The 21,332-nt window shown below is 41.5% G+C and overlaps 1 protein-coding gene across 3 annotated transcripts in view; it reads right to left on the minus strand.

The window, feature by feature from the left end:
* The window catches only part of BIVM (basic, immunoglobulin-like variable motif containing), a 41,473-nt gene extending 20,295 nt beyond the window's left edge, over positions 1 to 21,178 (minus strand). For 2 of the 3 annotated variants that reach the window (XM_080798329.1, XM_080798328.1), the window contains exons 1-6: positions 19,489 to 19,976; positions 15,044 to 15,643; positions 9,313 to 9,439; positions 1,435 to 1,530; positions 722 to 826; positions 405 to 499 (exon numbers count right to left, since the gene is read on the minus strand). In XM_080798329.1, the coding sequence (XP_080654455.1) occupies positions 405 to 499; positions 722 to 826; positions 1,435 to 1,530; positions 9,313 to 9,439; positions 15,044 to 15,521 (901 nt within the window). In that variant the 5' untranslated portion in view covers positions 15,522 to 15,643; positions 19,489 to 19,976. Of the gene's footprint in view, positions 1 to 404; positions 500 to 721; positions 827 to 1,434; positions 1,531 to 9,312; positions 9,440 to 15,043; positions 15,644 to 19,488; positions 19,977 to 20,815 lie in introns of those variants that run through there. The other variant, XM_080798330.1, reaches the window with a different exon arrangement.
* Between the last annotated feature and the right edge of the window lie 154 nt (positions 21,179 to 21,332).

A 21,332-nucleotide genomic window follows, 5' to 3' on the forward strand; every position in this document is an offset into this window, starting at 1 on the left:
TTTATTGGCATGCCCACACATGCGCACACACACACAGGCACGCACGTACACACACCATAGGTCCAAACAATTCAAGCAATGCACCAAAGTAGTGTTTAGGACATACTTTAAAATTCTAAAAGTTCTGCATGCAAAGATGAGAAGAGCTAAAAATATTTACCCATGTAAAGAGAAGAGCTAAAAATATTTACCCATGTAAAGAGAAATCCTACAGATTTCTAGTATGAGGTCCCCCTTGGATAAAGACATATAAAAGTAATAGACTGTGTTTAAGGTTTGCATAATGCCCCATGAACCAAATCAGCCAATCTTTGAGATGGATCCTAAAGCATGTGTGTGTGCGTGTGTGCGTGTGTGTGTGTGTGTGTGTGTGTGTGTTAAAAATCTTCTACATATTTACTTACCAGTTTCTCCAGCTGTCTTATTCTTCCCATGAGGCTTATATAGAACATACGAGCATCCTTTTACGTGGAAGTGGTCATTAATTTGTCTAAACCACCTAAAAATGACAAATACGAAAATTTGCTGATATAACAGTTCCATAGCTCAGATGCCACTATTCCAATTCCAGCAAAATTCAGGCAGCACCCAAGTTTGGCATCTCTACCAGAGGCTGGGGCCCAGCAGCTGGAACCACGGTTTTACTATCAACACACGTCTACAGCACCGTTACTTTGCAGAACTAGAAAGAAGGTATTGTCTCAAAGCGAAGACGCCATACCTCATAAGTGTCGTATTTCCAGTGAAAGGGCCAAACCTAATATCTTCAAATGGGGGTTGAAAGCCCAAAATATGTAAAGCTTCTTCTTGGGTAATAGGTGGAAGACTGCAAAAGAAACATCGCCTTTCATTTTACGGTCCCAGTCCTATGCAAATGTAACCTGTCTCAAGGCTGATACGTCCATCCGATTTATAAACAATTTTAGGAATACAGTTGCCCCTTGAACAACATGGGTTTAAACTGCACGGGTCCACTTATACACAGATTTTTTTTTTTAAAAATATACAATGTAGTACTTTAAATAGGTTTCTCTTCCTTAGGATATTCTTAACATTTTTCTCCAGCTTACTTTATTGTAAGAATAGAGTATACAACACAAGCAACATACAAGGCATGCGTTCATCTACTGTTTATGTTATTGGTAAGGCTTGTGGGCAACAAGTCATTAGATTTCTGGGGAGTCAAAAGTTATATGTGGATTTTAGACTGCCCTAACCCCTGTGTTTTTCAAGGGTCAACTATATTCTTAATATTTATTTTGTCACAAATAAGGCATGCTTCTTATTTTTAGCTAAAGGCTTGTAACAAAATGTAGCAATTTTTTTCTCGATGTATGAAAAACTTATTCTTAAAAATCCTTAATTACAGAAAAAGCAGTACCAAGTAACTTCTGAATTTGGAATTTAGGAATACCAAGAAATTAACATACTTACTTTCCAGCTCCCATTGTACTATATAAAAAATTCCAACACGAAATTAATGAGGAGATACCACAAGAAGTCTTATACTGTGGGCGGCTTATGCAGTACCTGATGGAAAAAAAAGGCTGTTTTCTTCACTTGAATGAATACAAAATATGCATATAGAAATACAACACTCACGGCAATTAAATGTACTAGCATGATGAGAACTTTACTCATCTAAGCCAATGTACAATCTTCACTCATGTAAAATATTTTTAAATTTATTAAATGTATCATCAATGTATAACAACAATAAACCCTCCAGTTTAATAAAGTTAGCGAAGTTTAACTAACCACTAGTTAAAGTAGATGTTATCTAAACCGATGGGAAAAAAATAATGATATGTACATGTAGACAACAACTACTAAAATTTCAGTGTAAGCTCCTAATTGAGCTACATACATGATTTTTTGCAACTTCAAAAATACTGGGAAAACAAGGGGTGCCTGGGTGGCTCAGTTAGTTAAGCAGCTGCCTTCGGCTCAGGTCATGATCCCAGGGTCCTGGGATTGAGCCTAGTGGCAAGCTCCCTGAGCAGTGGGGAGCTTGCCTCTCCCTCTCCCTCTGCCTGCTGCTCCTCCTGCTTGTGTTCTCACTCCCTGACAAATAAATAAAATTTTAAAGAAAAAAACAATACTGGGGAAACAAAACAAAGTACTGTCCCCACGTATCAATTTTTCAGATTCTTCAACTCAAACTAAAAAACATCCATTTATCACCCACTATGTCCAACTAAAACGTCTGGGTGAGAAGCAATGGTTCCATCGTCAGGGAGAATTTTAAAGTGTAACACAAAAGCCTTCCATGGCACAATTTTGTTGCACTGAGTAACCCAGACAATTTTCCAAATTGTCATGTTATCAAGAGAAGTGACTGCAGCTAATGTGAACAGAGGAGAAAAGAAACAGACCAATCAATCAGAAAAAAAGAAATAGTAATGGCTTTCAAATTGCCTTTTCCCAACTGCTTTCTTCTTTTTTTAGATTTTTTTTTTAATTTTTATTTATTTGACAGAGAAAGAGAGCACAAGCATGAGCGGGGGGAGGGGCAAAGGGAGAGGGAGAAGCAGGCTCCCTGCTGAGCAAGGAGCCCAATATGGGACTCGATCCCAGGATCCTGGGATCATGACCTGAGCCGAAGGCAGATGCCCAACTGACTGAGTCACCCAGGTGCTCCAGATTTTTTTTTCTTTTTTAAGGAATCTCTACACCCAATGTGGGGCTCAAACCCAAAACCCTGAGATGAAGAGTCACACATTCTATGGACTCAGCCAGACAGGTGCACCTCCCAACTGCTTTCTAATAAAGGTGCTAACAGTAGCCAAAACAAAAAGGAAAAATAAGACTTACCACTAAACACAGTTTAGTCTTACCTTAAAATTGATTACAAAAATAAAAATTACAGATCTATGTATGTAGGTTTGTATAGGTACATATAATACGCATAATGGCACATATACAATCAACAACTCAACTTGTATCTATAGACTGAACCAGGACCTTTAAGACTAAGACACAAAAGATGTTTATGGTCACTCAACTATATGGTTATCATGCAGCCACATAATACACTAATTGTTATGGATTGAACTACACCTCCCTAAAAAGATATGCTGAAGTCCTAACCACAGGTACCCAAGAATACAACCTTATTTGGAAACAGGGTCTTTGCAGATGGAATCAAGTTAAGATAAGTCACACTGGAGTAGGGGTGGGCCCCTAATCCAAGATGACCGGTGTCCTTATAAAAAGAGAAGAAGGACATGCAGAGACAAGAATGTCACCGGACGAAGACCCAGACACACGGTGGGAGGAAACACAGACGGAAGCGGAAGTGTTGCATCAGCAAGCCTAGGAATGCCAAGGGCTGCCATCAAAGCACTGGGAGGTAGGATGAAGCAGAAAATTCTACCCCACAGATTTCAGAGGGAATGTGGCCTTGCCCAACAGCTTGACTGCAGACCTCCAACCTCCAGAACGATGAGAGTTTCTGCTGTTCTAAGCCACCAGTTTGTGGCACTTTGTTATGGTAGCCCTAGGAAACTCACACACTCATCATCCTCCAGGAAGGACTACAAACTGGTTTATATCCACAAAAGAAAAAACGAATGAACACATTATGAAAATTTATATCTATTTGCACAGAAATGATCCTGGCTTGAGAAAGTGTTAGCATCCCAGAATTCTCATTCCAGAAACTCTCGTTTCAAACTCCGAAGCTAACTTCTGGAAGTGCTCAAGTATTCATAGCTCCCACCAACATTCTGTTCTACAACTCAATTTCCTACAAATGGACTTAGCAGTCAACATGACTTTTTTCCTACTGCTTTCCATTCTTTTTCTTCCCCTCCAATACCTTGAGTGGTTCATATTCCTCGTTGAATGGCTACGTGCTCATGAGTATTGTAGTCACTGAATTCTCATGTGATGGGAGTCTGTTGTTTCCACACTTGAATGACAATGTGAATGTGACATTTGGTGACTTTTTCTCTCCCGAGAAACATGACTCCACTGTAGCCTGGTAGCCAGCGCTGCCATGGTGAAGACCGAGACCAAAGGGATAATTTCCCTTTGTACAACTGGTTTTGCACCTGGACCCCAGGACTCCTTATGCTTGACTTTCAGTAACTCCCCCAGAACATGCCTTGGTGCTCATCCATTGATTTTCCTTCCCAATTTACCCTTTCAAATCTGCAGACTCCAGCCTTTCCTTATTTGGGGAACATTCCTTCCAGTTGTGTCTTCAATTTATTTTTTTTCTATTTGTTCTGATCTCTTCCTCGAGAATACCAGTTAGTGCTATTTGGAACCTCTGTTAGCCATATTTATCTGCTCTTTTTTTTTTTTTTTTAAGATTTTCTTTTTCATTCATCTCTACACCCAATGTGGTGCTCAAACTCACAACCCCAAGCTCAAAAGTCACATGCTCCACTGACTGAACCAGCCAGGAGCCCCAATACTTATCTGTTCTTTAATCATTTTTACATCTTTGTTCTTTTCTATGTGAGTTTTGTACGATTTCCTCACACTGGCTCACCATTGACTTGATTATGTTTTTCACTGGGTTGGGTTTTTTTCCCTTGCTCCAAATGTGGTTTTCACCTCTACGATGACTTTTATTTATTTTTTTGTCCTCTACTTCTTTCCAAGGGCACGTCAATTATTTCCTTCTGTTGTCATACCATCTCTTCTTTGACTTCATTTCAAGAAAGTGTGCAAGTTACAACTTTTTTGATATAAAGGACTTATTCTGAATTTTAACTTTACTTCCTAGAGTAACGCTCCCAAAGAGGTATATGCCTTCTGCAGTTGTCCCTGGTTTCGCTTATTTGCAACTTTGATATACATATATCAAGTTGCTTCCTCTATGATTTTTACTCGTCCTTGAATAGAGCGGATTATCACTGAAGAGTGGTCTCCTATCTTCGATTCCCATGGTCAAATCTGCCTCCCATTTTTGTTGACTATTTAAAATAACTTTGGTAGAAACACAACATAAAATTTACCATCTTAACCATTTTTAAGGGTACAGTTGAGTAAAGTTAGCTATATTCATATTGTTGTGAAAGAGATCTCTAGAACTTTCTCACCTTGCAAGACTGAAACTCTACACCCACTGGACAACACCCTTTTCCCCCTCCTGTCAGCCCTGACAACCACCATTCTTCTTTCCATTTTTATGAGTTTGACTACTTTACACTTCATATAAATGAAATCTACAGTATTTATCTTTTTTTACTGGCAACCACCATTGTACATGCTGTCTTTATGATTTTTATGACTTTTAAGTATGACTTTTAAGTACATTTTTATGACTTATAAGTGAATCACACATTACTGGTCTTTTTGTGTCCAACTTATTTCATCTAGCATAACGTCCTCAAAGTTCATCTATGTTGTAACACGTGTCAGAATTCCTTCTATTTTAAGCCTGAATAATATTCCATTCTAGGTACATAGCACGTTTTCTTTATTCCTTCATTGATGAACACTGGGGCTGCTTCCCCCTCTCCACTATTGTGAATAATGCTGCAATGAAGATAGTATGCAAATATGTCTTCAAGATCCTGCTTTTAATTCTTTGGGATATATACCCAGATTTGAGATTACTGGATCATATGGTGCCTTAGCTCAGGTTGCCATAATAAATTACAACAGACCTGGTAGCTACAACAACATTTATTTCTCACAGTTCTGGAGGCTGAGAAGTCCAAGACTGAGATGCTAGCAAATCCAGTGTCTGGTGAAAAACTGCCTCCTGTTTAGCATATGCCTATCCTCTCATTGTATCCTCCCATCATGAAGCAGAGACACAGAGGAGAAAGCAAGTTCCCTCTTCCCGTCTTCTTATAAGGCACTAATCCCATTCACGGGGGCTGCACCCTCATGACCTAATTACTTCCCAAAGGTCCCACCTCCTAATACCATCACCTTGGGGGTTAGGATTTCAATATATGAAATGGGGGGAGATACAAACATTCAGCCCATGACATTCATTCTATTTTAATTTTTTTGAGAAACTTCCAAACTTTTCCATAGGGGTTGTACCATTTCATAATTTTTCCACATCCTTGCCCATAATTACTATTTTCTGCATTTTTGATAGCGGCCATCCTAACAGGCATGAGGTAATGTCACATTGCAATTCTGATTTGCATTTCTCTGATGATTAATGATGTTGAAGATCTTTTTGTATGCTTGTTGGCCATTTGCATATTCTTTGGAGAACTGTCGATTGAAGTCCTTTGCCCATTTTTTAATCAGGTTCTTTGATATTTTTGTTGTTGCTGAACTGTAGGAGTTTTTACATACTCTGGATATTAATCACTTATCACAAATATTTGCAGATATATGATCTGCAAATATTTTCTTCCATTCTGTAGGATGCCTTTTCATTGTATTGATTGTTTCCTTTGATGCACAGAAGTTTTAAGGCTTGGCATAATTCCATTTGTCTATTTTTGCTTTTATTACCTGGGCTGTTGGTGTCGTATCTCAGATACCATCGTCAAATCCAACATCATGAAATTTCCCCCTACATTTTCTTCTAGGAGTTTTAGAGTTTTAGATCTTTATATTTATGTCTTTAACCTATTTTGAATTTATTTTCGTGTATGGTGAAAAGTAAGGGTCAAGTTCATTCTTTTGCAGGAAGATAGCCACTTTTTGCAACACCATTTGCTGAAGACACTGTCCTTCCTCTATTCTGTGGTCTTGGCACCCTCACTGAAAATTGTTTGCCTATTTACATGAGTGTTTATTTCTGGGCTTTCTATTCTGACCCATTTGTCTACATATCTGTATTTATGCCAGGACCACACTGTTTTGATTATGCAGCTCTGTAATATTTTGAAATCAGGAAATGTGTGGCCTATGCTCCACTCTTGCCATCATTCCATTCCCAGCAGTTCGCTCAAAGCACTGTCCTTGGCTGGAAATGAGCAGGTAAGATAATTGAGTGGCAATCAGATCAGTAGAAGGTGTCCTTCCACAGCCCCTACCTGTATTTCTGTAGGTAGTGCTGAGCACCCTTAAGATTCTCCCTGTTCCTTTATCAATCCAAACTTGTCTTACTGATCTTACACATGACTGGCCTACAGCTTTAACTGACTTTCTACTATTTCCGATGGGTGTTTCCACTTCAACCCTAATCTTGTAATATTCTCAGTGGGATATGAGTTTGTCATCCTGGCAATTTTCCCCTCAAGTTATTTCTCCCGTCTGTCTTCCTCATCCAAGCCTTTATGGCTTCACATTTATACTATTAAAATACAATCATCCAAATTTGTTCTTAAATACAAATCATCCAAATTTGTTCTTAAAACATATCTTAAATCTAAGGGATTAGAAGCAAAAATGGACAAAGAAGCTAAAATTACTGTTTTTCATTATAGTGTCTTTCTCCAACATACTCTACAGACTTATTACTACCAGTTTATTGTAAAATGCCCTTTTGTTAAGAAACCACCAATGGCTTCTCTCTACATCAGTAGAAAAAAAATCTAAATCCTTAGCCTGGTGTCCAAGACCTAGATCATGACAGGTGTCACAAAGAAAGAACATGAACGTTGGAGTCTGGCTCTCTTCAGTTTCAATACAAGACCTACTTATTCACCATGTGCTGTTGGGCAAGTTTCTTAGCTCTCTGAGCTTCACTCCGGACAAGCTTGTCTAATCTTCATTACCAAAAAGCAAGACACTTTCCTACCATCCATTCAAAGGCTTTTGGACCTTCCATCCTCTCAGATTTCGTCTCTGAAGACCTAGCTCCTCAGTGAAGCGACTCTTCACATCGAGCTCCTCATTATCTCCTCTCACGCTGGTAGTTTATTCACACTCACCATCTGACAAATTGCCTGAGATATTTGATATTTTTCTGCTTAGTTCCCATTTCTCACCTGGATTTTAAACCTTGAGAAAACAAGGACCATGTTTTGTGCCTCTCTGTATTCTCGACCCACCGTCAAGGGTCCAAAACTCATTAAATAAGCGATAAAAATCTAACGTTTTTTAAATCTCATACAAATAATTTTTCAGACCTCAAATCATAGACTAGTAATATTTAAAAGCTATCATTAATTAAATATTTTTTTTCTTTAGAATAGTAACTATATTCTAAGGTAACCAAATAGTCCCAGTTGGTGGGTGAAGGCTCTTCTTATAGAAGAATATCAGCTAATAAAAGGAGAAAAAAAATAATGGAAATTTGAAATATCACCATTTTGCAACAAGGATTCAGGGAATAATTGTCAACAGGTTTGGCTAACGCCAATAGGTGGAAAGTTAATGGAGACAGGACATTAGCCTGATACCACTGTCACCCCACTGATTACATGACAGTTGTAGAAGGGGAACAAAAAAACTCGGCAGTGTGGGCTAGGCTGTCACCACTGAAAACCAATAATCACTCTTAGAATCTAATACTGGATGACCAGATACTATGTACCTCCTGATGTGATGCAATATGGAGCCACAGGATCCCACGTGGGCAGTATTCTTGCCTTGAATGTTCAACCAGAATCTAAACCAAGTCTTTATGTCTAGTTTCCAGCTTTCAGGAAATATTGAGGTTATAGAAATAATTTAGACAACTATCAAGGAAAAAAAAATTAGACAAATCCAGAAGGTAGGACATTCTACAAAATATCTGGCCAAGTCTCTTTAAGAAGTCAGTCTCCGGGGCACCTGTGTGGCTCAGCCAGTTAAGCGTCTGCCTTCGGCTCAGGTCAGGATCCCAGGGTCCTGAAATCAAGCCCCGCATCAGGCTCCCCGCTCAGTGGGAAGCCTGCTTCTCCCTCTGCCACTCCCCCTGCTTGTGTTCCCTCTCACTGTCTTTCTGTGTCAAATAAATAAATAAAATCTTCAAAAAAAAAAAAAAGAAGTCAATCTTCTAGACTTAACACAAAACAGGGACACGTGGGTGGCTCAGGTCATGATCCCAGCATCCTGGGATCGAGTCCCACATCGGGCTCCTTGCTCAGCGGGAGCCTGCTTCTCCGTCTGCCTCTGCCTGCCACTCTGTCTGCCTGTGCTCACGCTGACAAATAAATAAATAAATAATCTTAAAAACAAAGCAAAACAAAACAAACAAACAAACCAAAACTGGTAAGAGAAGTGAGGTAGAGACTATTCTAGATTAAGAGAGCCATATAGGCCACAACAAGCAAACACAAGGTGTGGCTCATGGTTGGGTCCCACTATGAACAACCAAGTGTTAAGATACTTCAGAAAAATCCAGGATATCTAAATTTAGCCTGGGAATCAGGTACTATGGAAATATTGTTAATTTTATTAAGTATGACAATGGTATTGTGTGGTTAAGGAAAAAAGTCAATTTTTAGAGATTACCATCTTCTGAGATCTAGTACTTTGCGCTGCTTAATATCTTCAAGAGGAGAATACTGAGGCCACTCCCTTTGATGTCTTCCTTTTTTATCTGAAGTTTTTTTCTTGGAAACTTGTTTCTTTACATTGCCTAGAATACAAGAATACAAAATAAGCAAAATGCTCAAGATGAAATAAACTACCATGGCAATACAATTAATTATGTAACAAAATTAAAAAGCAATGCCACTAGTTCTCAAAATACTTGCAAACATATTGAAGAAATACATGTATCTTCAAGAATATTCCCCTAGCTTAAAGAGAGAAAATAAAAACAAGTTTAAGCAACCACAAGTGTTAGTTCCTATCAGATTCTTATACTCCAATTCCTGATCTAGTCGCTTAGCTAGTAAAAGACTGAATCGCAAAATCTTTGGTTTAGAAAATCAAATTACCCACAGTAAAATATTTAACTAGGCCACTTTCCAAAAATGAATCCTTTCTATAAAACAATAAAAACACATTAATGTAACTCTGTTAAAAGATTAAAAGCACTAGATCCAATAATGCAATGATGTGATACTTAAAAATAACTCCAGGCCTTGTAGATACCACAAAATGAATTAAGAATGATGCTTACATGTACATTATTAAAATGCAACTTTAGTACCAGGAACTAGAATGGAACAAAGTCCCTTCTCTGTGTGTGTGTGTGTGTGCGCGCGTGCGTGCACATGCTCAATAGTGAATGCACGCACACATGCACACATGCATACACACACACACCAATCTCTCCAAAAGATACATAAGGCAAATAATAGTAGTTACCTAAGGGGTAGGGGAATTGCGAGCTAGATAAAAAGAAGACAAAAATGAAATTAGACTTTGCTCTGCTTATTGTTTACACTTTTTTTTAAAAGATTTTATTTATTTATTTGACAGATAGAGATCACAAGTAGGCAGAGAGAAAGGAAGGGAAGGAGGTTCCCTGCTGAGCAGAGAGCCTGATGCTTGATCCCAGGACCCTGGGATCATGACCTGAGCCAAAGGCAGAGGCTTTAACCCACTGAGCCACCCAGGCGCCCCAATGTTTATACTTTTTATTTCTGAATAATGCTAGTGGATTATTCAGAGGAAAATTATTTAATTAAAACCTTAACTATAGAGAACAAACTGATCGTCACCAGAGGGATGGGTGAGCTAGGTGATGGGAATTACAGAATGAGCTTGTGGTGAGCACTGGGTGATGTATGGAAGTGATCAATCACTATATTGCACACCTGAAACTCAGGTAACACTGTGTGTTAACTGATGAGTCTAAATAAAAACTTTAAAATACATGTTAATAAATAAAATTCACGTTTCACATCACTAAAATACCATTAACATTTCAGACAGCTATGCTCAAATACTTACTACTTTTCAGACATACTAGATTTTTAATGAAATAATCAAATCTGTTATAAAAATCAAATTTTATGATCTTATTAGTATGAGTCATGATAATTATAAAACATAGAGTATATAGATATACGCCTAGAAGGGGCTTGTTTCATTCATTCAAATTGCTCTACAATAAAACCCAAACCAGCTGGAACTCAGAAACTCTTGTGACACAGGGGATTTCTCTGATTTTTATAAGATGTCATAATGACAAACACTATAATATCCAGAAACAAGCTTCTCCCCATTTCCTCTAGCTATTCTCTTTAAGTCTTCACAGAGAACACAAATTTTTACAGAGCTGAACAACCACTGGCAAACATGAGTTAAGTCTCATTCTGAAGTTTCTTTCACTAATAAAATACATCTTAGGGTATAAGAAGATGGAAAATCTATTTCCCATGTCTTCACTGCCCAACAATCCCTTAATGCCCTACATAGTTTTCCCACCCACTTAAAATCTTAGAGGTTAATGGAGACTGGTGATCTGTGACTCCAGCAGCGCCCACAGTGGCCTGGACCCACATACTTTCCTCTAAAGCTTACCTGAGCCTACCCTCTGTCCCCTCCTACTCTACTCCTAGGAGCCCCCTGGGCTAAATAAGTGTGCATTCCAAATGCGCACCCTTCATGAAATCCCCATGTTGCCACAAGAAGAGCTGGTCCCACAGGCAAAATTCCATGCGGTTTAAGAGAGGGATGCTCTGGCAAAGGAGAAGCTAAGATTGAGAGGGGAACATAAGAGATCGACAGCTAAACACTCTGTCTCCCCATCTCGTCAACTCCAGGAGCCTTTGCCCACCTTCCCTTGTCATTGTCATATTCCTTCTTCCAGTCCTCACCCTCCCCCTAACACACCCACCTAGCCCCAACACCAAAGAAACATCCATACATACACACCTACCTCTAGTCACCACATTAGCTTCTAGAGAAAGGCCTGAGGATAGCAAATATAAGTAGAATATCTGTCATCTTTTTGACTTGAGGAACCATGGGACAGAGTCTTGGGCAATCATTGTCACTGGAAAGTGAGGTGGGTGGGGACCCCAGAAATAAAACAGGCAGAAAAGGGAAGACTCAAATTTTATGTATACATTTGGCCCAACTCTTAGGCTGATCCTGGAACCATGCATGCACAGAGAAGACCCAAACAGCACAGCTAAGGCTTAAAAAATCGGACAGAGATTTGACATGTCCTCCAGAGACCAAATTGGCAGTTTTAGTCAAACCAAATTCAATGCTGCTAAAATTAAAAACAAACAAATGAACAAACATAAAATAAAACACTCTTTGGAGGAATATACCAGAATCAAAAAAATCGCCACATTTCCAGTACCTTGGATACAATTCAAAATTATTAAACATGTAAGGAAACTGAAAAATGTGACACCTTCTGAAGGAAAAGGAAAAAAAAAAAAAGATAAGACCAACTCTAAGATGACCCAGATCTTAAAACTGGCAGACAAGGATTTTAAAGTGGGTATGATAACTATGCTTTAAGAGATAGACACAATCTTCCAGTAATGAATGAAAATGAAATGAATGAAAAGATGGCAAATCCAAGCTAGGAAACAAAAACTACTTTAAAAAACGTAAATTCCAGAACTAAAAGAAACAATACCTGAAACAAGTAATTCATTGACTATATTTAAAAGCTATCTTTAAGACAGGCATTTCTTTTTTTCAGTTATAAGATTTTTATCAAGAGGAAGATGAATCATGTATTTTCTTTTCTGAGTGGGGTTGACACACAACAGTACCTTAGTTTCAGGAGCACAACATAGTGAGTCAACAATTTTAGGTATTATGCTCATCTCAAAAGTAGCTACCATCTGTCACTACACAACCCTATTACAGAATCACTGGCTCTGTTCCCTGTGCTGTACCTTTTACTCCCACGAGGTGTTCATTCCATAACTGGAAGCCTGTATCTCTCACTCCCCTTCACCCATTTTGCCCATCTCCCCACCCTTCCCTCTGGCAACCACCATTATGTTCTCTGTATTTACAGATCTGATTCTGCTTTTTGTTTGTTTGCTTATTCATTAGTTTTGGGTTTTAGATTCCATGTACAAGTGAAATCATATGGTATTTGTCTTTCCCTGTCCGACTTATGCCCTCTAGGTCCATCCGTGTTGTACCAAATGCCAAAATCTCATCCTTTTTTATGATTGAGTAGGAGAGATGGACTTTAAATATAAAAAGATACAAGTTGAAAATAAATGGCTAGAAAAGGACATACCATGCAAACACCAGTCAAAAGAAAGCTGGAATAGTTAGATCAATAGCAAAGTCACTTTCAGAACAACAAATATTACTAGGAGAAATGAGGGACATTTCATAACAACAAAAAGGTCAATGTAACAAGAGGAAATAAAAATCATAATTGTGTGTGCACTTCATAGCAGAGTTTCAAATTGCATAGAAGCAAAAGTCAACAGACTTAAATGCAGAAAAGATGACAATTATAATTGATTTTTAACACCCCATTTTCAGCAATTGATAGAGCAAGACAAAAATTAACTGATGTGAAAACTTAGAAGATGTGAAAAACATTCTCCAACACTGATCTAGTAAATATTTATAGAACACTACATCCAGCAACTACAGAATAGGCAGACAGTCTTTTCAAATGCACATGGTACATTCACCAACGTGGACTGTATGCTGGGTCCAAAAACAAGTCTCAGCCCATTCTAAAAGACTGAGGTCTTATGTCCTCTGTCCACAGTGGAATGGAATTTGCAATCAACATTTAGAAAAGCCCCAAAATACTTGGAAATTAAACAGCACAGTTCTAAACAGTAATGTATGTATCAAAGAAGAAATCACAAGGAAAATTAGAAAATACTTTACATCAAGTGATAATAAAAATAAGGCGGGTCAGCATTTGTGGGTAGTGGCTGAAACAGTCCTCACAGAACAGCTTAAAGCACTGAACGCTCATAGGAGAAAAGTCTTGAATCCGAAAGTTGTAGTAAACCCAAAGCAAGCAGAAGGAAGAAAATAATAAGCAGAAATTAGTAGAAGAGCGAGCAAACAACTGAGAAAATTAACAAAGCTAAAAGCTGGTTATTTGAAAAGATGAACAAAACTGATAAAGCCGTAGCCGGAAAAAAAAGAGAGAACATACATGACCAGTATCAGGAACGAAAGAGGCGTTATTACGAAAGACCCTGTAGATATTAGAGGGATAAAGGGGACTATTAGAAATAACTTTATGCCAACAAAACCAACAACTTAGATAAAATGGACAGACTAAAATTGGACAGAATTAATGGGAATCAAGACAACTCCATAATCACCATTATTAGAGATTTTTAATAACCCTCTGAAAACCCCTCAGAAAACAGAGAGATCACTTCCCAGCTTGTCTCAGGAGACCTGCATAGCCCTAATGCTAACATCTTAAAAAGATATTATGAAAAAAGTATAGACCAATCACCCATAAAAAATAGACACAAAGTGAAACCCCCCCCCCAACACACTGAGAATTACAAATTTACCTAATATTCTGTGAAACACACTGACCTGGCAAATGAAGAAGTATGGAGGTTTTACCAAATGGTCAGAGACATTTAGGAGTAAAATACAAACCCTAGTTCTGCCTCGTACTAACAATCAACTTTCCACAAGCAACTTATCATCCCCTCTGAGCCCCAATTTCTTTACCTTATATAAAATGACGGTAAGAGTACGTACCACATAAAAATCCCATATTACTATAAGTTCAAAAGAAAAAAGTGAAAAGCAGTAGTTTCTGCCACAGGGCCACCACACTGCAAATGCAAAGGCTGTGTATTGCACACTAGGTGAATAGCCCTCTCTTAAATTGTGCAGTACACAACCTACTCAGCAGTACCTGGAGACCTTGCTGGGTGCTCAAAAAAATTTCACAGGAAAAAGCCACAATGTTATATGGTAGAAAAGAAAGTGAAATGTTTAATTGGGAAAGATGAGTTCATGTCTCTGCAAAACTACAAAATAGTAGTATGTTATTTTAGCCACCTCGTGAACCATTTATAAGCTACCACATACTTATCTGTAATACCTGTATTTTACAGGATTCTTGGATTTTTCAAAGCTCTCAAAATGCACAGGTTATGTGTGAAGTTTCCAGTGGTAACCCATTAATGAACTAAATGTCCTCTGCCCAAAGTTATTTTCTAACTACAACAACAGAAAACAGACCACAGATGGCAATGTTCCTTGTTCAGCATTATAAAAGGAAACTGTGTTGAATGGTAAGCTTAAACAAGCTATGTTGTTTTCTGATTATTTTCACATGTGAAATTCAAGCGTCCTTCCTTACCTGATTTGTGTTTCAAATTTGTGGTCACCCCGTCAAATTCAGATTTATCGATTTCCCATGCGAGAGGTAGCTTGCCCAGGCTACTGGATAAGTGTTCCAAGCTATTTTCTTCATTGTAGATGATTTCCGATGTACTCGTTGGGATGCCAATGTATCTTGATGGATTATTTCCAGCAGACAAAGAGGTACTATCAGGGAGGCAAGAAGAGCGGGTTGAATTTGGAGTTTTATAGATTGAGGTTGCCTGGTTGAGAAAGGCATAGTCTGAACAGATGGCATAGATTTTCTCCCGAGTGTGGGTCACTGGACAGCTCCACGGGTAATGACCATCTCCTTTGTGACCCAAGGGTGCCCCCGAGGCACGAGTGCAGAAAGACTGAACAGCACCTTGTAGATCCTCTTCAGGAGACTTTCTCTCGGATTTGTGCTCACCATTTCCAGAATCATTTGCCCTTTCTGCTTCTGCAATGTTAGGCATTGAATGCAACCAGAAAAGTCCTGTTGCAAAGGAGAAGTTGCAACTCTTTCTACGACTTGAAAACCAACTGTGACAATCGTTTACAGCATTCTACGGAAACTTGAGAGTTGCAAGATGGGCTCCTAAGAAAAGAAGGAGGAGAAAGAAACATCAACAATCCACTAGAGACTACAAAAGCCCTGAAAAATGGATCAAGTGTTTCACGTGCCTTCATCCAATAAATTTTTACAACATTATACACCTACAGCCACAATCACTGGCCACTGTCTTATTAAAACATTATTTTACAATAACACTTCATAGTAACAAAAAGAACTCGATGAAAAATGGGCAAAATATCCGAATAGTGACTTCTTCAAAGACAGTGTAGAAATGGCCAATAAACCCAGGAAAAGATGCTCAGCATCACTAGACATCGAGGAAATGCCAATCAAAACCACAAGACACTATGTCACACCCAGCAGGGTGGCTCTAATCGAAAAGACAGATAATAAAAAGGATTGTTGAGGATGTGGAGAAACTGGAACCCTCCTACCCTTCTGATGGAAATGCAAAACAGTTCAGTCACTTTGGAAAACAGTTCCTGGAATATTTACAGATATCATAGGAGCAAGCGATTTCACTCCTAAGTACGCATCCAAGAGGAATGAAGACACACATCCACACAAATGTTCATAGCAGCGTTATGTACGATAGCCAAAAAGGAGAGACAGCCAAAAAGGAGAGACAGCCAAAAGGCCTATCAATTGATGAATGGATAAATAAAATAAATAAAATGTAGCATATACAAGCAATGGGATATTTTTTAGGCAATAAAAATAAAGGAAGCACCCACCCACGCTACAAGGATGAGCCTTGAAAGCATGATGCTAAATGAAGGAAGCCCTTCGTGCCAGAGCCTAATAGTGTGTGATACCACCTATATGAAATGTACATAGGCAAGTGTCTAGTGACCGAAATTAGATTCGTGGGTTACCTCGGGCTCGGAGGGAGGAGGAGGTTGCGGATGATAAGGGTCTCTCTTTGGAGTAATGAAAATATTCTATAATTGATTGAGGTGATGAACATACAACTTTGTGAATATACTAAAAGCTACTGAATCGGACATTTTAAACAGGTGAATCGTATACTGTGTGAATTTCATCTCAATGAAGTTGTGCATTCATCACCACGATTGATTATCGTTAATAGTCACTAACTTCTGATCAGTCTGCGGAAAAACTGATTTTCAAGTCTACACCAATTCCTTTAAGGAAGAAAACAGAGAACAGTTCAAAAAGCAACCAAGGGCATTTGAGGAAGTTGAAGATTTATACAAAAGCAAGACCTTGATAAGTCAGACCATTATAGGTGGTAGAGGGTATCAATGCAGGTGCCTGGCTGAGTGGGCCCACTTTGCAGGGCTCTAGAGATGTGGTTCCAGAGACACAACCCACCCCTGGGTGACCAGTTTGACGTTTACTACTTAATATCTCCACCCATTCACTTATTTAAAAAATTAGAATAATATTTATAAGTTCCAGAAAAATGATTCTATAAAACCCATCACACAAATACTGAATGACAAAAACCACTAAGGCAATAAGAAATAACAGAAGAATGATTGCCACAAGGGCCATGATCACTCTAAGTCTGTGAGGAGAAACCAGTAAAGGTAATGCCTGTCCTTCGAGTAATTTAAAGCAACGGAGCTCAGTACAAGGGGGAGTCCACATATCCTAGAAAAGACCCCATTTTCTTTATTTTTAAGGAATGCTTTCCCTCTATTCAAACCTTCACGTAGTGATTTTTTTAGTAAGTGGTGCAGTTTATAGTTCTTTGCAGGAAGAATTGGCTGGAGTTTCACCATCAAAGATGGAAACCCCAACTGTATCATTTTAGAAACTTTTTTCAAGAAATCCTAGGAGTACTTATAGGGGATCTATAGACAGGAAGCTTTTATGCCTTCTTCTTCCTCATCTCCTGGTGTCGTGGTCATGTTGGAGGAAGATGCAAAGAGAAGTGTCAGTGCCTGAGGTCACACAGACCAAACTGGGCTTTTCTGAGGAGTCAGTTTTTTATTCTTAGCAGATGACCTCACAGAGCATTTTCTACTGACCTGTTATCCTCATGCCTTTCTCTAAGAGCCGGCGTGGTGGGCAGAGGTAGCTATTATCTGTGGTGTTGGGGGTGTATGGATGGGTTATGGTAGTGTGAGGCATGAAAGAGAGCATAGGGTCCTGCTAAGTAAGGGTTGGTGACCCAAGGGTGTTGGAGTCAGTCTGGGTCAGGTGGGGAAAGGAGGGAGATAGAAATGTTCCAGGGACTACTCTTATCTCTTCATCTCCAGCTTAGCTTCAACTTTGCCAGAGCATCCATCCTCAGATTTAATGGAATTATGCCCGTGGGCCCAGCTTCTGTGTGGCAGTGCAGGGATGAAGGATGCTTCATTTGGAACATATATTGAATATGCTTATCCAAAACACAGGCAAAAGAAATCAGTGCATTTGAACATAAAAGGTAGGACTGAGCTTTCTGCAAGCTAAAGAAAAGAAAGAATATAGCACCAGATGAATAAAAAGTTTAACAGTCTGGTTTTGTTTGCATTTGGACTTTGTTTGCTATTAAATAATGGTCACTAAACAAGAATGACCTCTTTGGTTGTACTTCTACCAAAAAAAAATAAGTGAAGATCATCAACATAGGGATAATATTTTATACTGATTGTCAATAAAAGCCACCAGTGGTCTGAAAACTTTCTCCCTCGAACCATTGTTTAAGGAAATTTCTCTTTGAAAAACTGTGTGATATGTCTAGATTTTTATCATAGAAGTAAAACAAATGACAAAAAGATATTGCAAAGTACCAAGATATTACACAGAAAGTGAAAGTTATCCAAATCCCATGGCCCAAGCACAGCTGGAGTTTATTTTCTTTCCTTATTCTCTGCCAGATCCCTGTCTCTTCTCCTCGTGTCAAAGACAGCTTGAGGCTAAGGGTGCTAGTGATCATGTCCCCAGGCTTTCCTACAAGTGAACTGAGCACAAGTTATTACTGATAACAGAATCACTAGAGACAGCAATTACTGTATTATGTTGTAATTATAGCTTCAGGAAATACTGAGTTATAAGGCCGTCAGGTTGTCCCTCCTCTAAATAGCCTGCAGCTCCCACCATTTTGTCCTATCTTGTAGCTCCTTTTGTTCCTAATTTTGTCAACCATTCCCAATTCCATCCCCACCCTGAAACCTTCTGCTCTTCGAAAAAAGCCAACTGCTTGTCTGGCCCATGGTCCTTTCCTTTATCTCCTCCTCATCCCTCCTCCCCCTTCCTCTTTCCAACTTTCCATTCTCTGGACGTCTTTCACAAGGTTTGCCAGGGTTATCCTTAGGGATGATCATTTGCGAAAGTCTCATCAACAAATAATTACCTTTAAGCGCCTACATCATTCCGGGCATTATTTTAAGCTCTGGATTAGGAGCTTAGATTCCAGGATTTACTAGGAGAGGCCTTAGGAATCAGGAGCCGGACTTTTAGCCAAGAGGCCTCTTTCTCCCCTCCCTGGTTCTCATCAGTGAGATCTGAGTTTCCAGAGAGCCGATGCTCTATTAAAATATTACAAGTAATGATTGACTGCAGGACCTAAGGCTGAATTTAATGATGTATTCTTTCGATCACGGAGCAAGCAACTCGCAGTTTAACTGTGAGTGAACGAAATTTTATAAAATGTACCACTAGAGTAACGATTATTAGAAGTCCCTAAAAGGAATCGTGCTGTCAAATAAACGTTCCATTTTTAAGGTCAATATGCATCGCCTAGGCTACATTCTTTTCGCTTTGTATTTTCAAGCCGTGTGTTTAAATATCAAGTTTGCTTAGGGAACGAAGATCTTAAGTGTCTCCAGCGAAGCCTCCCCCACAGGACAACTATTACGATCTCTATTCTGCACGTAAGGCCACGGAGACGCAGGAGCCTGAAAGTGACTTACTGATGGTGAAATACGCGCCCCAAGGCTGGGCCAGATGCGCTAATCCCCAGCGGGTCAGGTCTCGGTCCTTCTCCCCGGGGTCAGCCCCACGCGCTCCGGGCCCCTCGCCGGGCCGGACCCGAGCCCCTCCCCCGGCTGAGGCCGCCGGCCTGCGAAGGATACCGGGTCCTCCCGGGCGCCGCGGCAGCTCCTAACCCAGGCTCCGGGCCGGCGAGCGGAGCTCCCCCCACCCTGCTCTGCGAAGCTCGCCGCGCCGCCGGGCTCAGAAGCCGCCGGGACCGAGGCGACAGTCTCGCGGGCTCGTCCCCGCCGCGCCCAGTCGATGTGTGCGGAGGCGGCGCCGGCCGACAGCAGGAGCGAGGCCGCGCTCTCCGCCTGCACGGCTCCCGCGGCCTCCCCGGCCCACGAGCGCTCCCCGGAGCCGGGCGTCCCCCAGTCCCCGTCCTCGCAGCGAGGCCTCCGGACTCCTCCGCTCGCCTCCCTCGCCGGCCGGAAGCCAGAGTTCGCCGCTAGAGGGAGCGGGCGGAGGCGGGTGCAGTGACCGCCTCCAACCAGCCCGGGCCGGGGGAGGCTCCCGGCGCCCGAGGCTTCAGGGCGGGTGGGACGCGGGCAGTTACGGCCCCCGAGCCAAGGGGGAGCAGCCGATTCGAGCTTTGAATGCACCAGTTGGTATCAATACTCAAGACAATTGCAAAAAAAAAAAAAAAGAAAAGAAAAGAAAACAGAAAAGCCCCGCCTGGGCCTCCACCCAGGGCAGCTTTGGCCGGCGGAGCCAACCGGCCGGTCTGGGTTTTCGGAGCAGCTGGCAAGGGTCCCGAGAGGGAAGAGGGAGGGAGAGCAGGAGGCTCTGGGTCCGATTCCGGAGCTGGCCGTGACCCCTCCTGGTGACCCCCTGGCCGCAGAGCGGGCATACGGAGAAGAAGGGACGGTCGCCGCCCGTTACGGTCCGGGCCCTGCCTTGCGTGGCTTGGAGACCCGCGCCGGGCAGGAGCCACCGGCATCCACGCGGGCATCTCCAAGACAGGCTTTGTTCCCCCAGAACACCCGACCCTTGTTTCTCTAACACTTCCCCTATTTTGCGGCCCAGCTCTTCACCCGACTTTTTCCCGGGAGGAGGACGGGCACGGATGCAGCGGCCTCCACTCGGACGGCCCCCGGGGCTCCCGAGAGGCGGTGGCCCCCTGGCCACCCAGGCAGCCCAGGCGGCGTCCAGAGCGGGCGGGCGGGGCAGGCCCGGGCCGCGGCGCGCGGGTGCCAGCTGGAGGGCCCCGCGCGCTGGGCGCACGCAGCGGGCCGCCACCTCCACCCAGCCCACAGCCCCGGATACCTCTAGCCTGTGCGGCGCGGTCGAGTCGCTGCGGCCGCCTCAGAGCGGGCACCGGTCCCGGATCACAGCTTCCCGCGCGCGGCCCGCGACGCGCCTCTGGTTACCCTGGGGCTGGCGTCTCTCGTCCCATTGGAACGCGCGGGGACAGCGCCCTGGACGGCTGTGCCCGGCGACCGGTTGTCAGATATCATTGACAACACCTTCCTTTCATCGTTTTATACCTGCCCTCTGCACGTGCGGAGGATATGGTGACAATTTTTTAAAAATCTTAGCTGTGTCCCCGCATGCCACTCTATTGGGCATCTAGTATACAACGGGTCCCAGAAAGCGGTGACCGCAAAGTAAATAAAACGAGTGAGAGGTGGTAAAACCTGGCAGGATTTCCGCTGGTCCTGTGGCGGACTACATGTCCCAGGAAGCCTCCGAGCACGGGCGCCCCTGAGCCAGCCACTTGGAGAAGGCCTTACTCAGCAAGGCCGACACGCAGGCCAATCCCCTCGCCCCGCACCTTGGGCTG

The sequence above is a fragment of the Martes martes genome (assembly GCF_963455335.1).
Source record: "Martes martes genome assembly, chromosome: 3".
Classification (NCBI taxonomy): Eukaryota; Metazoa; Chordata; class Mammalia; order Carnivora; family Mustelidae; genus Martes; species Martes martes.